Source organism: Jaculus jaculus, chromosome 13 (assembly GCF_020740685.1).
Source record: "Jaculus jaculus isolate mJacJac1 chromosome 13, mJacJac1.mat.Y.cur, whole genome shotgun sequence".
NCBI lineage: Eukaryota > Metazoa > Chordata > Mammalia > Rodentia > Dipodidae > Jaculus > Jaculus jaculus.
This window is the reverse complement of record NC_059114.1, coordinates 9,459,032-9,480,587: the sequence shown is the minus strand read 5'-3', so window position 1 is coordinate 9,480,587 and position 21,556 is coordinate 9,459,032. Positions and strand designations below refer to the sequence as shown.

The 21,556-nt window shown below is 47.2% G+C and overlaps 1 protein-coding gene and 1 pseudogene across 5 annotated transcripts in view; both read left to right on the top strand.

Moving 5' to 3' along the window:
* Ap1b1 (adaptor related protein complex 1 subunit beta 1) overlaps positions 1–21,556 on the top strand; it is a 70,526-nt gene that overhangs the window by 25,554 nt on the left and 23,416 nt on the right. For all 5 annotated transcript variants that reach the window (XM_004664041.2, XM_004664040.2, XM_004664044.2 and 2 more), the window contains exons 2-8: positions 3,741–3,801; positions 7,609–7,714; positions 9,885–10,020; positions 11,270–11,515; positions 13,698–13,888; positions 14,832–15,053; positions 19,223–19,343. In XM_004664041.2, the coding sequence (XP_004664098.1) occupies positions 3,765–3,801; positions 7,609–7,714; positions 9,885–10,020; positions 11,270–11,515; positions 13,698–13,888; positions 14,832–15,053; positions 19,223–19,343 (1,059 nt within the window). In that variant the 5' untranslated portion in view covers positions 3,741–3,764. The remainder of the gene's footprint in view (positions 1–3,740; positions 3,802–7,608; positions 7,715–9,884; positions 10,021–11,269; positions 11,516–13,697; positions 13,889–14,831; positions 15,054–19,222; positions 19,344–21,556) is intronic.
* Positions 21,019–21,475, top strand: LOC101612591 (annotated as a pseudogene).

The following is a 21,556-nucleotide window of genomic DNA, read 5'->3' as shown; positions in this document are numbered from 1 at the left end:
AAACCCCAGATGCATACACCACCCTGTGCACCTGGCTTTACATGGATACTGAGGAATCAAATCAGGGTATTTAGGCTTTGCTGAGCCATCTCTCTAGTGCCTGTTATTTATTTATTTGTTTTATTTTTTGTTTGTTTGTTTTGTTTTTCTAGGTCTCTAGCCCAGGCTGACCTGATATTCACTATGTAGTCTCAGGGTGACCTTGAACCTCACAGTGATCCTCCTACCTCTGCTTCCTTTGTGCTGAGATTAAAGTTGTTTGCCACCATACCTGGCTAGGGTTTGGCTTTTTAAAAAAAAATTTTTTTTTGCTTATATTTATTTATTTATTTGAGAGCAATAGAGAGAGAGAATGGATGCACCAGGGCTTCCAGCCACTGCAAACGAACTCCAGATGCATGCACCACTTTGTGCATCTGACTTACGTGGGTCCTGGGGAATCAAGACTCGAACCAGGGTCCTCAGGCTTCTCAGGCAAGCACTTAACTGCTAAGCCATCTCTCCAGCCCCTAGGGTTTTGTTTTGAGGCAGGATTTCACTATGTAGTCCCAGCTGGCCTTGAACTAGAGATCCTCCTGTCTCCTGTGCTAGGATTATGGGATTACAGGTGTGCACCACCACACCTAGTGATGTGTGGCCTTTATCTGCTATGAAGGTAGATTGGAAGGTTCCCCATAGAAGTCTCAGTGGTTTTTGTCTGTACGAGTCTTTACCACTATCTCCTCGCATATGAAAGAGCAGAATTTCTTGTGCAAGAGAGCAGGCATTTGCTCAGGTGGAATTGAGATGGTCTTCCTGCCCAGCTCCTCACAAGCCATGACATCCCTGAGCATCTTTCCTCACCTGTAAAACGAAGTTAAAAACTGCTACCCAGTTGGTAAGATTATATGAAGTAATGTGTATCAACCTCTGGTTTTAGTAGAGGCACCAATAAATTATTGCTTTTTTGTTAAGTCTCAGCAATCCTAGAAACCTCTGTCATGTATGCAGGGTGGCATGGTTCCCCCTGATGCAGGAGAGAACTCTTGAGTGGGGATCAGAACCACACCAGTAGCTCAAGTTCTTGTCCACATTAGCAGAGAATTGCAAATGCAGATTGAGAGAAGGGTAAATTACAAGATTTATTTTAAGCCAAGTGTAGTGGCACATGTCTTTAATCCCAGCAGAGGTAGGCAGATCATTGTGAGTTTAAGGACACCCTGAGACTACATAGTGAATTCCAAGTCAGCCTGGCCTAGAGAGCAAGACCCTGCCTTTGAAAAACAAACAAAAGATTTATTTTAGGGATAGTTAAGAGGGAAAGCAAATCAGAAAAGCACCCAAGCCAAAAGAAGTTCTTTTCTGGCTAAGATGGGGCAGAGGAAACTGGGAGACTCTCCTTCCCATAGGGATAGGTCTCTGTGTGGCAGGGTGGAGAGGCGGAGTAAGCATATTTCAGGTCCCCTTATATGAATCAGACATCCACTTAGAACAAGCCTCGTCACCAGGTTCATGTGTGTAGGGAGAGATGCTGATTGAGGAAGAGCCCCACCCACAAAGGCTAAGAGTGAGAATTGGGGGGCGGGTACAGAAGGTTGTTGCAAACATCTTGAATGTTAGTAGATCAGTCATTAGTTCTAGTCCTGCCAGGGCAGGCAAGATAGCATCCATGTTTCTGTGGGCCAGTCCCTAGTTGACTGCCTATCAGGAAATAAACAAAAAACACACAACAAAACCACCTTGCTCCTAATCTGTATCACTGGGTAGCCTTTTTGTTTGTTTGGTTGAGACAGGGTCACAGGCCAGCCTTAGCTTTATGATCCTTCTGCCGCGACCTCCCTAGTACTAAGATTGCAGGTATGTGATGCCATGGTCTGTGTCTGCTCAACTTTTTAAAAAGTATTTTATTTTTATTTCTTTATTATTTATTTGACAGAGAGAGAGAGAGAGAATGAGCAAGCACATGGGTGTGCCAGGGCCTCCAGCCACTGCTAATGAACTCCAGACACGTGTGCCTCCTTGTACATCTGGCTTACGTGGGTCCTGGGGAATCGAACCTGGGTCCTTTGGCTTTGCAGGCAAATGTCTTAACTTCTAAGCCATCCCTCCAACCCCCCCCCTTTTTTTTTAATTCATCTGTTGGTCAAGCAGACTGTTGAGCAGTGTAGGAGATATTCTGTGATACTTGTTGAATAAGCAAGCTTTGGTATATTCCTTGACCTGCTGACTTCAATATTTTGCACTATGATATCTTGAGAAAACTGGCCAGACAGACTTGATAAATGCTGTACTTTGCATTTTCTAGGCCTCTGCAGAGATAACAGCATATATCATTGATTTTAGAACCTTGGCAAACAAGGGAAGAAGAAATCACCCTAGCTTCCTCTCTTGTTTTGAGGTTTTTGTTAGGGTCTCACTGTAGTCCAGGCTGACCTGGAATTTACTACATAGGCTCAGGATGGTCTCGAACTCACAGCGATCCTCCTACCTCTGCCTCCCAAGTGCTGGGATTAAAGGTGTGCACCACCAGGCCCAGACTTGCCCTAGCTCCTTAAACTTCACCTTTCTGGAGCTTGTCTGTCTGCATGGGATGATGATAGAACCTCTGGAGGAGGCTTTGCGGAGCTCCTCAGCTCTGGAGCATTTAGAATGTGCTGGGCAGGATGCGCGCCACAAGGGCCTGCTGTGACTGTGTCTGTGACTAGTAAGTGCTTTTATTCTGTGGAGTCTTCCAGAAACATTAACCATGCCCTTGCTGGTAGGCATTTAAGTTGTTTCCAGTGATACAATCATGGATAGTGAGTGATACCAGTAAAAACCATATGTTGAGGTAGACATTTCTGAGGGAAAGATTCCTAGAAGTAGGGTTGCTTGGTCAAAAGATACATACATGCAATTTCTTTTTCAACCCCAAAATACAGTTTATTTGAGAATGGCAAAGCCAACCAAGAATATGTAATACATAGCCTGCCCTGACATGGAAAGAGAGATTAGCACTTCCAGTGCAGGCCTATGCACCTATCTTTGTATAGGTAGACCCTGTTATCTTTTGGGATGGCTTCCGATCTCATCAATGCTGAGTGCCCACCTCAGTCCCTCTCTGTTGCCCTGTGCATCTGGGGTTCTGATCAGCTGTGCTGGATGCCCTGCTGCCGGAGGTGACTGAGTTCTCTGGAGGCTCACAGCACAGACGGTTGAGGGATGGGAAGTTGTGCAAGATGCCTGGAGCTGTACCGGAGCTGCTCAGCTGGTCCCTGCTGTCTTCCCCTTCAGGTTTCTTGACTTTGCGAGGAGGCTGACATGAGTGGAAAATCCTTCCACCTGGTTTCTTCTCTTATAGCTCTGCATGGACCATGCGTTGGTGCCTCAGCAGGATTCTGGCTGGTCCCCCCCCCCTTTCTGGAAGATCTTAGTGTCTTCTGCTTCTTGCTGTGTTTGATAAAACTTACACACCTTCACTTTTTGGTAGAAGAGTATATATTGCTGCTTCTCTGCTTATTTCCTTCCCTAGACAGCTTTGACATGGCTGCTATGCTGCCATCTTACCCCTTCTCTCCCCTTTCTATCCAAAATTTTGACAAATTCCTCATAATTACTCTCCAGAATTTGACCAGCTGTGGTCTTTTCATTTGCCCTGAAAAGATAGAATCAGCTACCTTTTCCTTTGTTGTGTGTGCTGGATCTTTCTCTCCCTTCCCCCGCTTACCCTAACTGAAAATGGAGTCAAACACAAATGCATGCCTCTCTTCCCTCTCTTGCAGTCTGGCCACAGATAAGGGACCAAAATGACCGACTCAAAATACTTCACCACGACCAAAAAAGGTATTGTGTTTCATTGTGGATCCATCCTGCTTTTCCCCTCCTGACCTTTCTGCCTTCTTCCTGCCTTGCTGGGGAGTGGGGGTAGGGTGCGAGTCTGGAGACTTGGGAGGGAGTGGCGACCCTGAACCATGAACTGTTGATGGTCTAAGAAACTGCTTGTTACCTTTAAAACTCAGGAAGGGAAGAACATTAGCTCCAAGTATAGGGACTAGGGGAAGCCCCTGTTTGTTCCCCAATGACTTAAATATGGTGGTTTGTCCCACACACTAGGGAAAGCAAGTATACAGTCTTACAGCAACTCTGCTCTGTGTATGTGTGTGTGTGTGTACATGTATATGCTGTTTCTTATCTGTGAGCACTCTTTTCCTTGTATCCTGTTTTTCATGTAACATTATCTTAAGCATTTCTTAACAGTTCTCATGACTCAGTATTATTGTCAATTGGGTTGCTGCACTAAAATTTGATAAGTTAGGGTTATGTTGTTGGAAACTTAAGTCCTTTCTTCTTTTAAGGAAATGGAAGATGTTGTGGCCTACAAGTATGCTTTAACCTCTCTGGCCAGCCCTTCCAGCCCCTCCTTCCTTCCTTCCTTCAAGTGAGGTTGGCCATGCTTGCTAACCAGATGGAAAGAGTCTTGTTGAGTCAGCTGGGCCAGATCATGGAGTCTGCCCTTAGCAGGCATTTTATTAGTCTAGCCACTTTTTGTTTGTTTGTTTTTTGGGAGACAGAATCTTGCCAGAAGTGATGGCTCACACCTATAATATCAGTAACACTCAGAAGGCAGAGGTAGAAGGATCAGGAGTTCAAGGCCATTCTTGGCTACATAGCAAGTTCAAGACCAGCCTTGGCTATATAAGACTGGGAGAGAAGAGTGAGGAGGGAGGAGAGGAGAAACTATTATATTACTATATTGCCCAAGATGGCCTCAAACTTGGGCTCCTCTTGCCTCACCCTCCTAAGTAGCTGGGACTGCACAGTGCACATCACTAGCTGGTTTTTATTGAGTGCCTATTATGTACAGTGGAAAAGAGAGGCAGAATTTACTGTGTCTGCAAGATAACAAATTGGGAAGACAGTCTGTTAAGGAGTAACCACAGTAAAGGGGTGTGTGTGTGGAGAGAGAGAGAGAGAGAGAGAGAGAGAGAGAGAGAGAGAGCTGTGAGAGAACTCCAGGTAAACCTAGCCAGCTAAAGAGGAATGTGGGGGAGAGGACCTGAGTCATCGGCAAAAGGAGACATGAGCAGGGACCGTTGGAATGGGGCCAGGTGGGGGTGGGGCAGCAGTAGGGTGCAAGTAGTGACCTTAGTACTGAGTGTCAGTGTTATAGTGATGAGATTTCTTTTGGGAAGTTTCTGGAGAGAAATGCCCGGGTTGAAATCTTGAGTCTGACATCAGGGTTTTTAGTACCGGCCGTGTATTCCCTCCCATGAAACAGGCCTCTGGTTCAATTAGAGTGACTGGTTTCCTCAGAAGAGACATAGAGCAATATTCTTTTTTTTAATATTTATTTTATTTTATTTATTTGAGAGTGACAGACAGAGAAAGAGGCAGATAGAGAGAGGGAGAATGGGTGTGCCAGGGCCTCCAGCCACTGCAAACGAACTCCAGACGCATGCGCCCCCTTGTGCATCTGGCTAACGTGGGTCCTGGGGAATCAAGCCTTGAACCGGGGTCCTTAGGCTTCACAGGCAAGTGCTTAACCACTAAGCCATCTCTCCAGCCCAGAGCAATATTCTTGATGTGGCTCTGCTGCACCTTTGCTGGGTGATTATTTTTTTTTAATATTTTTATTTATTTTCATACACCTTTCTTTTTGCTTCCAAATTTTTATTAACGACTTCCATGATTATAAAAAATACCCCATGGTAATACCCTCCCTCCCCCCACTTTCCCCTTTGAAATTCCATTCTCCATCATAACCCCTCCCCATCTCAATCAGTCTCTCTTTTAATTTTGATGTCATGATCTTTTCCTCCTCTTACAATGATCTTGTACAGGTAGTGTCAGGCACTGTGAGGCCATGGATATCCAGGCCATTTTGTGTCTGGAGGGAACACGTTGTATGGAGTCCTACTCTTCCTTTGGCTCTTACATTCTTTCTGCCACCTCTTCTGCATTAGACCCTGAGCCTTGGAGGGTATGATAGAGATATTGCAGTACTGAGCACTGCGGTCATTTTTTTCCATCACTGTGATACCTTCTGAGTTGTCCCAAGGTCACTGCCATCTGAAAAGAGAAGATTCTCTACCAAAAGGGACAGTAGCATTTTAAGGTTATGAACATTAACAGAAGTGCTTACTGGGCAGTTCGATAAGCATAGTATATACATTTAGCCAGACAACAGCAGATGTTACACCCCTAGGGCTCATGACTACCCCTATTTTAAGTTTTCAGGGATGTATTCCCTCCCATGGAGCGGGCCTCCAGTCCAATTCGAGGGCAGTTGGTTTCCCCATAACAGATGTGCCACTATTGCACTGGGTGATTTTTTTTTTTTAAGATATTTTTATTTTATTATTTGAGAAAGAGAAAGAGGATGGGCATACCAGGGCCTCCAGCCACTGCAAACAAACTCCAGACACATGCACATCTTGTGGGTACAGGGGAATCAAACCTGGGTCCTTAGGCTTCGCAGGCAAGTGCCTTAACCACTAAGCCGTCTCTCCAGCCCCCGGGGTGATTATTTTTAACTACCTGTTTGTTTTTTTCTCAGTTGACAATTCTCTGCTGAGCTCTACATTGTTAAATCATGATAAAAACGAACTTGTTTTCTTTCTTATTATAAATCTTATCTAGAACTTTCTCCGTATCTTTTCCTACATAATAGTCCCTCCTTTACTTCCATCCTAAATGGAAGGAAACCCAAATTAATCATAATAACAGTCATCCTTAATGTAGAGCAGAGTACCAGGCACCAAGATGAACATTTCACCACTGAGGGTCAGGGAGCGGGAACAGGAAAGGAGACAGGTTCAGAGAAGCAAAAGAATGTCTAGGGCAGGACCATGCCTAGGGACTTAGAAGCTTGGGCTTCCGAGGGTGGTTTTGAATCTTCCCTTCCCACCTGCTAACTCAGTGGAGCTCTTCAGCTTCCATCTGCACATCTAGAAAACGAGAGGAAAGGTGGGTAGGTCTGAAGATGAAATGAGAAAAGGTGTGGGAAAAGCAGTACTGCGCTCAGAGAGTGTCTCAGGAAACGTATTCTGCCCACTAATCTTTTAGCAGGGTCCTGATGATCTCCAAAGCAGGGCTGTGGCAACCCCACTTCCTCATTCCCTTTTTCCATGTGATGAGTTCTTAAGAATGCTGTGTTGCATGCTGTAGCCTTGTGAAGCAGCTGAGTGCCCACTTCTGGGCTGAGCAGCACCCACTGGCTCAGGAAGTGAAATCCCAAGCAAGCTGTTTGAATTCAAGGTTCTGGGAAAACAGGAAAAGCCTATGTGTGGGATCAGTCACATTTTGCCCTCTCCACAATCCCTGGTAACCCAGGTCCATTGTGTCCAGCTTTGAGTGAGAGAAGGCTAAACATTGCTATCTTCTGCATTTTAATAGCCCAGCTGAGCAGGCCTGCCTGCATGCTTTTATCTCCCCCAGGACCTCTGTTAGCCCCATGGTTACTATTGTGTCAATTCAGCATGGCCTTCATGCTTCCACCACCATTCCTCTCCTAATCAGCACTAATTTTCCACTGTCCTTCCTGAGACTAGGGTCCTAAAGCTGTCCTACCTCCCTCAGTTCTCTGTGAAGTTGGAGCAAAGAATCGTCTCGTGCTGGGATGGATTGCTCATGCCTGTCTCCTTTCCTTAGGGGAGATCTTCGAGCTGAAGGCAGAGCTCAACAGTGACAAGAAGGAGAAGAAGAAGGAAGCCGTAAAGAAAGTGATCGCATCAATGACTGTAGGCAAAGATGTCAGGTGTGCAGAAGGAGGCTGGTAACTGCCAGATGGGAGGGTTCATAGTTTGAGTCTAGTTCAGAGCTCCCTTTTGGTTTCAAGAAATCTGCATCAGGTGCTGGCTTAGCAGTTAAGTGCTTGCCTGTGAAGCCTAAGAACTCTGGTTCAAGGCTCAATTCCCCAGGACCCACGTTAGCCAAATGCACAAGGGGGCGCACGCTTGCAGTGGCTGGAGGCCCTGGCGTGCCCATTCTTTCTCCCTCTGTTGTTCTCAAATAAATAAATAAAAATAAACAAAATAATTAAAATAAATAAATGAAATGAAACTTAAAAAAAAAAAAGAAAGAGAGAAACCTGTATTGGGCTGGAGAGATGGCTTAGTGGTTAAGGCACTTGCCAAAAGAGCCAGGTTCAATTCTCCAGGTTCCACGTTAGCCAGATGTACATCGTGGCACATGTGTCTGGAGTTTGTTTGCAGTGGCTAGAGGCCCTGGCACGCCCAATCTCTCTCCCTCTGTCCCTCTGTGTCTAATAAATAAATAAATAAATAAAATGTTTTTTTTTTTTTTTAAAAAAAGAAACCCACATCTTTCCTTATATAGCTCCTTTTGCAAACCTTTCTTTCAAACATAAGCCCCCCACACACCACCGCACACACACACACAGGAGTCAAGGGCTCAAATGCCGATGGGTCAAGCAATAATGGAGTGAAGTGAGTGGGTTGAACGGGCAACAGGCATTAGAGAGGGTGTGGTGAGTCCCTTCTCCGAGGTTCCCAAGGATTGCTGCTATCTGGGGAAGTTGAGCTAGTGTGGCCACCCTGAGGCTGCAGAGTGAGTTCCAGATGAGCCCGAATAGAGTGAGAAGCTACCTCAGTATGTGAGAGGGAAAGCCTGTAACCCTGGGACCACTGTGGTGCTATGCTGTGCTGGAAAGGGCTCCACCCAGTGTAGTGGGAGTCACAGTTAGACCTGGCTCCCCAGACATGGTATTGGTATTGGACGTTTCTGAACCTCAGAACTATCTATGAAATGTGTGTGCTTTCCTGAGTTTGGACTGTTAAATGAAGTGTGTCACACGCCAGCACCACACTTGGCATATGGTGTGTGTTCCCTACATGTTCTGCAGGTTATTATTGGGTGCCAGAGCTGGCTGTTGTGGTAAAAGCAGCATATCTCTGCTTCCCTATGACAGTGTGGAACCAACAGCCCATGTAAGGGGCTATTTAAGTATCAGAGAGGAAAAGTATCATTTCTGTTTACTCAGCAAAGACCAGACACTCTATGTAGGCTGTCTTTAACTGCTGAGCCATCTCTCCAGCCCTATGTGTGCTGTCTTTTTAAGAATCACCAAAAAAGCTGGGTGTGGTGGCGCACGCCTTTAATCCCAGCACTCAGGAGGCAGAGGTAGGAGGATTGCTGTGAGCTCGAGGCTACCCTGAGACTACATAGTGAATTCCAGGTCATCCCGAGCTACAGCGAGACCCTACCTTGTAAAACAACAACAAAAACAAAAGAAAGAATGACAAGGACCCTGTGAAGTGAATTTCTGGAGGTGAGGAACAGTAGTGCTGGGCGCTGAACTCCAGGCCTTGAGCATGCTGGACAAGTCTTTACCACTGAGCTACAGCTCTAGCTGTAAAGTAAGTTGGGTTTTTTTGTTGTTGTTGTGTTTTTCTGTTTTTCAAAATAAGGTCTTGCTCTAGCCCAGGCTGACCTGGAATTCACTGTGTAGTCTTGAACTCACAGCAATCCTTCTGCCTCTGCCTCCCGAGTGCTGGGATTAAAGGTGTGCACCACCATGCCCAACTAAAGTGAGTTTTGGTTGTACCTCTTACAAATGAGACTTTGGGACTAAAAGAAGTTTTCCTGTGTCTTAGAGCTAGCAAGAGGTAGAGAACTGGGTTTGGGGAGGTCCAGAAGTCATGTTTGTACCCCATGAAAAGAACAAAGGTGTGTGTCAAGGGGGGGGGCGCGGGGGGGAGGGAGCGGCGGTGTTTGTGTTTCTCAAAGCACCATTTGAGCTTCCTTTTCTTCGGTCAGGTGTTCTTGGTTACAGCATTGTTGATGCCCTGCTTGTACCAGGAAGACCTGTTTGCCTTCCTCTTACCTGCCTCCCATTGCCCTCCTGCCCACTGGCCCTGCCTTCAGCCTGTCCTCTATTGAGACCCCCCCCCCCTTTGAACTTGCAGTGCCCTCTTCCCCGATGTGGTGAACTGCATGCAGACGGACAACCTAGAGCTAAAGAAACTGGTGTACCTGTACTTGATGAACTATGCAAAGAGTCAGCCCGACATGGCCATTATGGCCGTCAACACCTTTGTGAAGGTGAGTGTGCAGTGAGAATGGGGGTGGGGGTAAGGTCTGCTCACTGCCCTGTGTTCCCTTGGACTCTTTGGGGCAGGGTCTGCTAACTTGGATAGAAACTCTCTGGTTCCCAGACTGTGCCTATGCAGGCCGAGGGCCTCGCCCTCCAGCAGAGGGCGCCCTTTCCCCACGGAACCATAGGTGCTAGAGGCCCTGCTCCATTCATTTACTGTGAGATTGTGCCGCACGTGGTGACTCTTTTCCTAGGCTGGGCAGGATTCAGCAGCCAGCTGAGACCAGCTCTCTTCTCTTTTCAGCTGGCTCTTTTATACATTCTTTGTCCTCGGGTGAGGAGTAAAAACAGGAACTTGAACATTGACTTGTAGCCCTGTTGTTGCTCACACACAGGAAAAGGAGGGCTTCTGTGGCAGCAGAAAGTGAAGCCTGTAAGGCAGGATATGGCTACACATGCCTGTAAGCCCAGCAGCTGGGAGGCTAAGGAACAAAGATTGCTGTGAGCTCTGGGTCAGTTTGAGCTACATAGTGAATTCCAGACCATTCTAAGCAACATGGCAAAACCTTATCTTAAAAAAAGAAAGCGCTGGGGAGATAGCTTAGTGGTTAAGGCACTTGCCTGTGAAGCCTAAGGACCCAGGTTCAATTCTCCAGGTCCTATGTAAGCCAGATGCACATGGTGACACATGCATCTGGAGTTCATTTGCAGTGGCTAGAGGCCCTGACATGCCCATTCTCTCTCTTTCTCTCTCTCTCTCTCTCTCTATCCTTCTCTGTGTCTCAAATAAATAAATAAATCATAGAGAGAGAGAGTTGACACACACTGTTAATTCCAAGACTTGGGAGGCAGAGAGGTAGGAGGATCACCATGAGTTCGAGGCCAGCCTGGAGCTTCAGGGGCTGTTCCAGGTCAGCCTGGGCTGGAGTGAGACCCTGCCTTAAAAAAAAAAAAAAGAGAAAGAGATTGAGGTCTGTGATGCTAGATGGGTTTGGATCACCACTCTCCTCTGTGATATTGGGTGAGCACCCAACTTTCCCAAGAGCTGACCTGTAAAACAGAGTTCAGATCATCAAGAGAAACAGCATGTAGAGTCCCTCACACATCCGGCATGTACTAGGTGTCCACTACTTGTCATTTTCTTTGGGTACTGTCAGCTCTGGTTGGTGGAGATCCCTGATGTTGTTCAGAGCTGCAGACCAGGAAGCCACAGGTGACACCCCGTCCTGCCCCTGACCAATGGCTGGTTCCCCTCAGGACTGTGAGGACCCCAATCCTCTCATCCGAGCCCTGGCTGTGAGGACCATGGGCTGCATCCGAGTTGACAAGATCACAGAGTACTTGTGCGAGCCACTCCGGAAGTGCCTGAAGGATGAGGACCCTTATGTGCGCAAGACAGCAGCTGTATGTGTGGCCAAGCTGCATGACATCAATGCCCAGCTGGTAGAGGACCAGGGCTTCCTGGACACCCTTAAAGACCTCATCTCTGACTCTAACCCCATGGTAAGCTCCTGACACTCACTGTGCCACCTCTGCTACCTCTATGGTTGCCTGGGAAGACCTTGACTTCACTTCTACCTGGTTTCCCCCTTTCCTAGAAGCTAGGGTCTTGCTGAGTGGATAATTGTGCCTGTTCCTCACAGAGGAACATTTTTGCAGGGAGCTAGACCTAGATTTCCTTCTCTAACTCTCTACGGACAAGCTGCCTAATTCCAGATCCCTCTTTCCCTCATTTTCTGGAGCTGGCAGGAGTGCTAGGAAGGTCACGTGGTTGGCATTAGCTGAACTTACCGACACACAGCCAGTGTATAACCAGTGTTCTTCCCTGCGGGTGGCTGTGAGTGCCTCTGTCTCCTCATCAAGACCTCTCTTGTGTTCTGAGCACACAGTTCTTTTCTCTTTCCCCACATCTTTGCAGGTTATAGAGAATTACCCTTAAAATACCTTAGTGTGGGGCTGGAGAGATGGCTTAGCTTAGTTAAGGTGTTTGCCAGCAAAGTCAAAGAACCCCAGGACCCATGTAAGCCAGATGCACAAGGTGGCACATGTGTCTGGAGTTCGTTTGCAGTGGCTGAAGGCCCTGGCGTGCGCGCGCGTGCACGCATGCGTGTGTGTGTGTGTGTGTGTGTGTGAGTGTGTGTGTGTGTAAGAGTGCATGCACGCACGCGTCCCCCCTCCCTCCCTCTTTCTCTCAAACAAATAAATAAAATAAATTTAAAACTAAAAAAAAAAAAATAAGTACCATAGTGTGGAAGACAAGACAAGACACCAGGATGTAGTAGGTGGGAACCCCATTCCCATTCCCCTCACAGTGGCAGTAGTTTGCATAGACCTTTGGCAGGAATTGTTTGAAATGCACAACACCTCTAATTCCAGAACTCCAGAGGCTGAGTCAGGAAGACAGAGAGTTCAAGGCCAGCCTGTGCTCTATGATAAGATCCTGTCTCAAAAATCTAAAAAATGAAGGAAAGCTGGGCATGGTGGCACACACCTTTAATCCCAGCACTTGGGAGGTGCAGAGGTAGGAGGATTGCTGAGAGTTTGAGGTCACCCTGAGACTACATAGTGAATTCCAGGTCAGCTTGAACTAGAGGAGACCCTGCCTCGAAAAGAAAGGTGGGGGTCTTCAAGTGCTTAAACCTCTGGGCACAGCTCCCCATGCAACAGAAACACTGGTCACTTCCAAACACTGACAACCAGTACAGACTGGCAGAGTAAAAAGAATAAGAAAATAAAAGCTGAGTATGGTGACGCATGCCTTTAATCCCAGCACTCTACTTGGAAGCAGAAGTGGGAGAATCGCTGTGAGTTTGAGGCCACCCTGAGACTGCAGAATCAATTCCAGGTCAGCCTGGGCTAGAGGGAGACCCTACCTCAAAAAAACTTAAAAAGGAGCTGGGTGTGGTGGCACATACCTTTAATCCCAGCACTCGAGGGGTAGGAGGATCACCATGAATTCAAGGCCAACCTGGGACTACAGAGTGAATTCAAAGTCAGCCTGGGCTAGAGTGAGACCCTATCTTGGAGGAAAAAAAAGATAGGCATTGAGCTGGGGAGATGGCTTAGCTGAAACCTAAGGACCCAGGTTTGATTCCCCAGTACTCACGAAAAGCTAGATGCACGAGGTAGCACATGCATCTGTAGTTCATTTGCAGTGGTTAGAGGCCCTGGCACACCGATTTTTCTCTATCTGCATCTTTCTCTTTCCCTCCAAATAAATGAATAAGTAAAATATAAAAAAGACATAAAGCACTGCCGTGGTAGAATCAGTTGAGGACTCAGAGCATTATTACGTCCCTCTCTATCCCAGCCCATCCTCTCCTAGCAGCCTTGGATAATCTGCGGGAATCTTCTGTCTCTGAAAAGTTTAGTTGGCAACCAATGAAATGAGCGGCTCTGGCCTGTAGCTGGAGGCCGTTGTGTTGGTAGCTGACGTTGCTTACAGTTGCCAGGTCCCTGGAGATGGGCCTTTTCTTTCTTCCCCCTTCCCCATGGCAGATGCGTCTGCTCAGCTCCACTTTGCACAGGAGGCTGTAGAGTGAATGCTTATAGTAGGCTGAGCCTCCTTGATGACTGGTCGTTCCCCTTTCGGGATGTTCCATCTCTAATCAGCCAGCGTCGTTAGACCCCTGCTTCCTGTCCTGAACAGTACCTCCAGTCTCTCCCCTTCTGCCCCTTCAACCAGGTAGTGGCAAATGCAGTGGCTGCCCTCTCAGAGATTGCAGAGTCTCACCCCAGCAGCAACCTGCTTGACCTGAACCCACAGTCCATCAACAAACTACTGACAGCCCTGAACGAGTGCACTGAGTGGGGCCAGATCTTCATTCTGGACTGTTTGGCCAACTACACGCCCAAGGACGACCGTGAGGCCCAGAGGTGAGTAGACACCCCCTTGCTTGCCAGCTAAACTAGACATGGTTCATTCAGAGGGTACTCCATGAGCTGGACCTCAGGTCTGAGTGGGCTTATTTGCAGTGCCTTCTCCCACAGGTCAGCATCAGACACACCTCAGGAGAGCCAGCCAGCTCCCATTTCCAGAGCCAGGCCAGTAGTGTGCTTCAGGTAGTGAACTCACTGCTTGTTGTGGCACACGAGGGGCTTGACTTGGGAGCTGCTGACAAAGACCCCAGTCACGTGGGCCGAGTCTGGGGCTGGGTAGCTTCAGAGTCACCATTCACTGAATCCAGTTCTCACTCTGTGCCTCTGCCTCTGCTGGGTGCAGATAATCTTCAGAGCAACTCTGTGAAGTGTGTCTTGATCATTGGCTGAACAGATGAAGGGACTGTAGTTTAGAGAGGTGGAAGGAATGGTACAGGGCTGAGCTTCAGACCTGACCAATATGAATGAATGCCCCAGCAGTGGGGACAGGAAGGAGCTGACCTTTCAAGAGTGGTGACTGTGTGCCAGGCACTTGTTTGTCCTTTGCAAGTACAAGCTCACTTCAGCCCCTAACGGCCTTGTGAAGTAGGCACCATCATATTTGCGTTTAGATGGGGAAACTGAGGCTCAGAGAGATTGGGGTATAATTAGAGTCAGAGTGAGACTCTCGATCATCCTCCTACAGCAAACATACCGTTTGGGGCTGGGATTGTAGTTCAGATGGTAGAGTGTTTACCTGACATGTTCAAAGCCTCAGGTTTGATCCCCAGCACCAAATAATCCAGGCATGGTGTACAACTTCTAGGTCATCCTCAACTATGTAAGCAAGCTTGAGATTCTCCTGGGGTACATGAGGACCTATCTTAAAAAAAAAAAAAAAAGGCTCCCTATTTTGGTGACTGAAAACAGGACTCTTCCCTTACCTCTTTCTGGATCCCAGCATCTGTGAGCGGGTCACTCCCAGGCTCTCCCATGCCAACTCGGCAGTGGTGCTGTCTGCTGTGAAGGTACTCATGAAGTTCATGGAGATGCTGTCCAAGGACCTGGACTACTATGGCACCCTGCTCAAGAAGCTGGCCCCGCCGCTGGTCACCCTGCTGTCGGCAGAGCCAGAACTGCAGTATGTCGCCCTGCGCAACATCAACCTCATTGTGCAGAAAAGGTAACCGCCCCGCTACACATAGCTGATACCCACAGGAGGGAGACTCACCTGCCACGTATAAGAAGTCTAAAGACAGCGGGGTGTGGGGGTGCACGCCTTTAATCCCAGCACTCGGGAAGCAGCCTGAGAACTTCATAGTGAATTCCAGATCAGCCTGGGCTATAGGGCGACCCTACCTTGAAAAAAAAAAAAAAAAGAAAAAGAAAAAGAAAAAGAAGAAGTCTAAAGAACACTTGAATCCAAGAATTCTCATCCAGTCAACTTTTGTCCCCCAGGCAACATTTGGCAATGTCTGGAGACATATTTGGTTGTCACAAGTGGAGACTGCCGCTGGCATTTAGTGGGTAGAGACCAGGGACACTGCTTCCTATTCAATACTGCCTGGCCCAGTAACAGTGCTGAGGTTGAGAAGCCCTAATGCAGCCTCAGAATGGGCAAGTAAAGGCAAGTATGGAGCTTTTTCTCCCTGGCATTGAGTGGCATAGGTCCACAGAACTCTCTTAAGAAAGGGTGAAGGATCCAGCCATGATGGCGCATGCCTTTAATCCCAGCACACGGGAGGCAGAGGTAGGAGGGTCACCATGAGTTCAAGGCCACCCTGAGACTATATAGTGAATTCCAGGTCAGCCTGGGCTAGAGTGACACCCTACCAAAAAAAAAAAAAAGGGTGGAAGATTCTGTGTGAGTGCATTTTTCTGGGGGGCAGAGTCCATAGCTCTTACCAGATTCCCTGAGACTGAAGTCCTCAGATGATGAAAACCCATGGACTTGGCACCAGCCTCAAGGTCTTGGAGGGTTGTCAAGCAAGTTCAGCAGAATGCTAGGAGCCTGCTTCCCTCCTGCAGGAGAGATTTGTAAGTCACTGCTCCCAAGGGTGAGGCCTGGTCCTGGTGGGTGTTGAAACACCATCAGCAGCACTGGGTCTGAAGCTTCTGCAACAACCTCCTCCGCCCTCTGAGGTAGCTTTGAGTCAGGGCACCATCCAACTAGGTGGGGGTCTGCTCTCAGAGTTCTCCCCAGCCTTTAGTCAACAGCGTTCTTGACAGTAGCAACCAACTCCTATTAAACATGCATATTATAGCAAGCTTTACTGCAGGAAACAGAGTACACAGTGAATAGAGCCTTGTTGTCATGCTCTTGGAAGGTAGCATACCCTCTCTTGTTACAGCGTCAGTCTGGCACTTGGTATTTCTTGGGGCCCAGAGATATCATTTGAACTGGGGCATTTGTTAAGATTTGGGAAGTAGCTGGGTGTGGTGGCACACACCTTTAAACCCAGCACACAGGAGGCAGAGGTAGGAGGATCACCATGAGTTCAAGGCCACCTTGAGACTAAAGAGTGACTTCCAGGTGTGCCTGGACTAGAGTGAAACCCTACCTTGAAAACCAAAATAAAAAATAAAAAGATTTGGGAAGTAAACAAAGCTCTGAGACTAGGCTTCACTGATGTAATGTGGGTCTTGACACACCAGGCCCTTGGGTCACTGGATTTAGGAGCATGTAGGGACTTGTAGATCCAGATCAGCATGAAGGGCTCTTTGTGCTATATTTAACATGATAATCTCTTAAGATGTTGTCCATGTCACCCAGTCATGACCTGGGCCAAGCCTAACATGTGACCAAGGTAGCTTCAGTCAAATCCTGATCACAGGACTCATCCTCCTGCTACCCGTTCAGGGTCTTGCCTTCCTAATAGGGCAGCAGAAAGCACTCCCTGCTCAGCCGGTCCCTCCCCAACACCAAGTCGTGAGTTCCTGTCACTCAGCTTCACCCCCAACTGTGTGTGTGTAGGCCAGAGGTTGACATCAGTGTCTTCCTCAGTCACTTTCCCACTTAAAAAAAAAAAAAAGAGCCAGACATGGTGGTGCACACCTTTTTAATCCCAGCACTTGGGAGGCAGAGGTAAGAAGATCACTAAGAGTTTGAGGCCACCCTGAGACTACATAGTGAATTCCAGGTCAGCCTGGGCTAGAGTGAGACCCTACCTTGGAAAAAAAAAAAAAAAAAAAGGAAAGACGTAGCTAACTTAACTTACTGAGGCAAGGCCTCTCACTTGAATGCAGAGCTTGCCGATTTGACTACTGTAGCTGGCCAGCTTGCCCTGAGGACTCGGTCTCCATCTCTCAAGCACTGGGGCTACCAGCAGTCTACCACACTGGCCGGTCTGCACGCAGGTCCTCGTGCTTATACAGCAAGTGTGTCACCTACTGAGCCACCTCCCCAGCCCCTCATTTTTTTTTAATGATCATCTATGGCTGATATGCAGCCCCATACATCCCTCAAACCAGACAGTGTTCAAAGCAGCATTTTTTTGTTTTGTTTTTTTGTTTGCTGGGTTTTTTTCACAGTAAGGTCTCTGGCTATAATGGAGGCTGACCTGGAATTCACTATGTAGTCTCAGGGTGGCCATGAATTCTCAGCAATTCTCCTACATCTGCCTCCTGAGTGCTAGGATTAAAGGCATACACCACCACGCCCAGCAAAGCAGCCTTTATTTTTTTTTTAACTTTAATTTATTTTTATTTATCTATTATATGAGTGTGAAAGAAAGAGAGAGCATGGGCACATCAGGGCTTCAGCCACTGCAAACGAACTCCAGACACATGCGCCACTTTGTGCATCTGGCTCACATGGGTCCTGGGGAATTGAGTGCGGGTCCTTCGTCTTCACAGGCAGTGCCTTAACTGCTAAACCATCTCTCCAGCCCCCTCATTTAAAAAAAAAAATTAGTGATTTTATTTATTTGAAAGAGAGAAAGAGGCAGAGAGAGAGGAAAAAGAATGGCTGTGCCAGGGCCTCCTGCCACTGCAAAAGAACTCCAGACACAGGTATTATCTTATGCACCTGGCTTGTATGAGTCCTGGGGAGTGAGACATGGGTCCTTTGGCTTTACAGGCAAGTGCTTTAACCACTAAGCCATCTCTCCAAAACGCACCCTCATTAAAAAAAAATTTTTTTTTAATTTATTTGAGAGAGAAGAAGAGAAGGAACAAGTATGGGCATGCTAGGGGCTCTTGCCACTGCAAATGAACTCCAAGTATATGTGCCATTTCATGTGTCTGGCTCATTGTGGGTACTGGGGAATCAAACCATGGGCAGCAGGCTTTGCAGGCAAGTGCCTTTAACCTCTAAGCCATCTCCCTGGCCCTCTTTTTGTTTTTATGTATGTTCTGGAAAGAGCACAGAAGTAGGAATAAGGGCTGGGCGTGGTGGCACATGCCTTTAATCCCAGCTCTTGGGAGGCAGAGGTAGGAGGATTGCCATGAGTTTGAGGCCACCTGCAGACAGCATAGTGAATTCCAGGTCAGCCTGAGCTAGAGCAAAACCCTACCTCAAAAAAAAAAAAAGAAGACATAAGAAAGAGGAGGGTGGCTCTCATCTTGCTCCCTCCCATCTAGTGTGTAACTAGTACAAGCCTCACAGTCTCTCCTGGTTTCCTCATATGGGGAAAATGCCATCTGAGAGCACCAGGTAGCAAGTCGTTTCCTTTCGGGGAAGAGCAGCGGTGTGTGTAGACTGCTCGGCTGCTCACAGTACCTGCTATTGAAACAGGCCTCGGTGGGGTTAGATGCTTCTCCTCTCACTGCCATCGTCAGCCCATTGTGCAGGAGTCTGAGTCCCCACAACCACCCCCACAGCAAGAGACTGACTAGCATGTTTAGCATGTCATTACACTCATACCTAAGACTTAACAAGAGCACTAGACAGTTGGATCATAAAGGAGTCTGGAGGAATCCATGAAAGGCTTCCTCACACAGCAATGTATATGAATGTTTCTGCTCAGGCTGCTGAATTGAGGCTTAGCAGTGTTCATTGTAACATGCCAGGCCTAAAACTAGTAGATCCAGGTCTGCAGTGACACTTTTCCTGAAGTGTCATATACGTTTCATGGGCAAGGAAACAGAAGCTGAGGTCACAAGTTGGAATTGAAGCCCATACCTGCTGTTGTTGAATATGAATTCCCTCTTCCCTTCCTGAGACATGGCCAGACAAGGCAGGGTAGCCAGGCAGAATCCTGCCTATGAACACATAGCCAAAATGATGGCTCTATCTCCCTGGCCATTGGGTCCTACCTGTGACTTCAAGAATGCCCCAATAAATGAGGAAGGGCTGTCTCACAGGGCTTATGCCTTTCTTTTTGTTCTCTGGCCATCTGGGCCCACCACCAGGCCTGAGATCTTGAAGCATGAGATGAAGGTCTTCTTTGTGAAGTACAATGACCCCATCTACGTGAAGCTGGAGAAGTTGGACATCATGATCCGCCTGGCCTCCCAGGCCAACATCGCCCAGGTGAGCAGAGTATGATGATGTGAGGCACAAGCTTTGGGGTGGCACAGCTCCATTACTCACTGTGGCACTGGGCCGGTTGAGCACGCTCACCGTTAACAGTTCGTTAACTAATACATATTTTTAAGTTTTTACTTTTATTTATTATTTGAGAGAGAAGGAAAGAATAGGTGTACCAAGGCCTCCAGCCTCTGCAAATGAACTCTAGACACATACACTACGTTGTGCATCTGGCTTACATGGGTCCTGGGGAATTGAACCCGGGTCCTTTGGCCTTGCAGGCAAACACCTTAATCACTAAGCCATTTAACCAGCCCAACTAATATTTTTATTACTAAAGAATGTTCTCAGAATTGGGCATGGTGACACATACTTTTAGTCCCAGCATTCAGGAGGCAGAGGTAGTAGGATCACTATGAGTTCGAATGAGGCCAGCCTGAGATTACATGGTAAATTCCAGGCTAGAGCGAGACCCTATCTTGAAAAATAAAAACAAAACCAACAAAAAAAAATGTTTTCAAGTAGCCATGCATGTGGGCACACACCTGAAGTGGCAGCTACTTGGGCGGCTGAGACAGGTGAATCACTTGTCCCACAAGTTCAGCAATAGCCTGAGCAGCATAATGAGACCTTCCCCGCCAAAACAATTTTTTTTTCTTACTCTCATATTACTTATCATTTATTCATTTAAAAATAATAATTGGGAGAGCCAGCATGGTGGCGCACGCCTTTAATCCCAGCACTCGGGAGGCAGAGGTCAGAGGATCACCGTGAGTTCGAGGCCACCCTGAGACTCCATAGTTAATTCCAGGGCAGCCTGGGCCAGAGTGAAACCCTACCTTGAAAAAAAAAAAAAAAAAGTAATAATGGGGGCTGGAGAGATGGCTTAGAGGTAAAGTGCTTGCCTGTGAAGTGTAAGGACCCCAGTTCGAGGTTCGATTTCCCCAGAACCCACATTAGCCAGATGCACAAGGGTACTCATGTGTCTGGAGTTTGTTTGCAGTGGCTGGAAGCCCTGGCATGCCCATTCTCTCTATATATATATCTGCCTCTTTCTCTCTATCTCTGTTACTCTCAAATAAATAAATAAAAATGAAAAAAAAAAGTTAAAATTGGAGCCAGGGGCTGGAGAGATGGCTCAGCAGTTAAGGTGCCTGCCTGTGAAGTCTAAGACCCAGGTTCAGTTCCCCAGGACCCATGTAAGCCAGGTGTACAAGATAGCGCATGAGTCTGCAGTTCATTTGCAGAGGCTAGAGGCTTTGGCATGTCAGTTCTCTCTATCTCAAATAAATAAAACACTTAAAAAAAAAAAATTGGAGCCAGGTGTGGTGGCACACGCCTCTAACCCCAGCACTTGGGAGGATCACCATGAGTTCAAGGCCACTATGAGACTACATAGTAAATTCCAGGTCAGTGTGGGCTAGAGTGAGACCTTACCTCAAAAATAAATAAGTAGGGCCCCTAGCCAGGAAGAGAGCACAAAACTACCCTTAAAGTCATTGCAGACCAATGGCTCTGGTTAGCCTGCCTCGAGGTTCTCGTGAGATCCACCTCCTCAACACCAAGCGCCTGTGTCTGGCAGAGCTGCTGTGAGACGAAAAGACAATCCTTCCTTGTCACTTGGATGATCAAGAGTTTTGGCCGGACCTTTGAGTACGCGTCAAGACAGTGAGGACCCAGGCGAGAAGCACAGACTATGGCGCTGAAATGGATTAATAAGGATTTGGACCGTGACCCTCCAGCACAATGTTCTGCAGTTCCAGTGGGGGATGATACGTTTTATTGGCAAGCCACAATTATGGGACCTAATGACAGTCCATATCAAGGCGGTGTGTTCTTTCTGACAATTCGTATTCCTACAGACTACCCCTTCAAACCACCTAAGGTTGCATTGACAACAAGAATTTATCATCCAAATACTAACAGTAATTAACAGCATTTGTCTTGATGATATTCTAAGATCACAGTGGTCTCCTGCTTTAACTATTTCTAAAGTTCTTTTATCCATTTGTTCACTGCTATGTGATCCAAACCCAGATGACCTCCTAGTGCCAGAGATTGCACAGATCTATAAAACAGACAGGGATAAGTATGACAGAATATCTCGGGAATGGACTCAGAAGTAGGCCATGTGATGCTACCTTAAAGTCAGAATAACGTGCATTAGAGCTGGAATAAACTTTAAATGACTGTTCCTTTTTTGATTTCCTTATCCA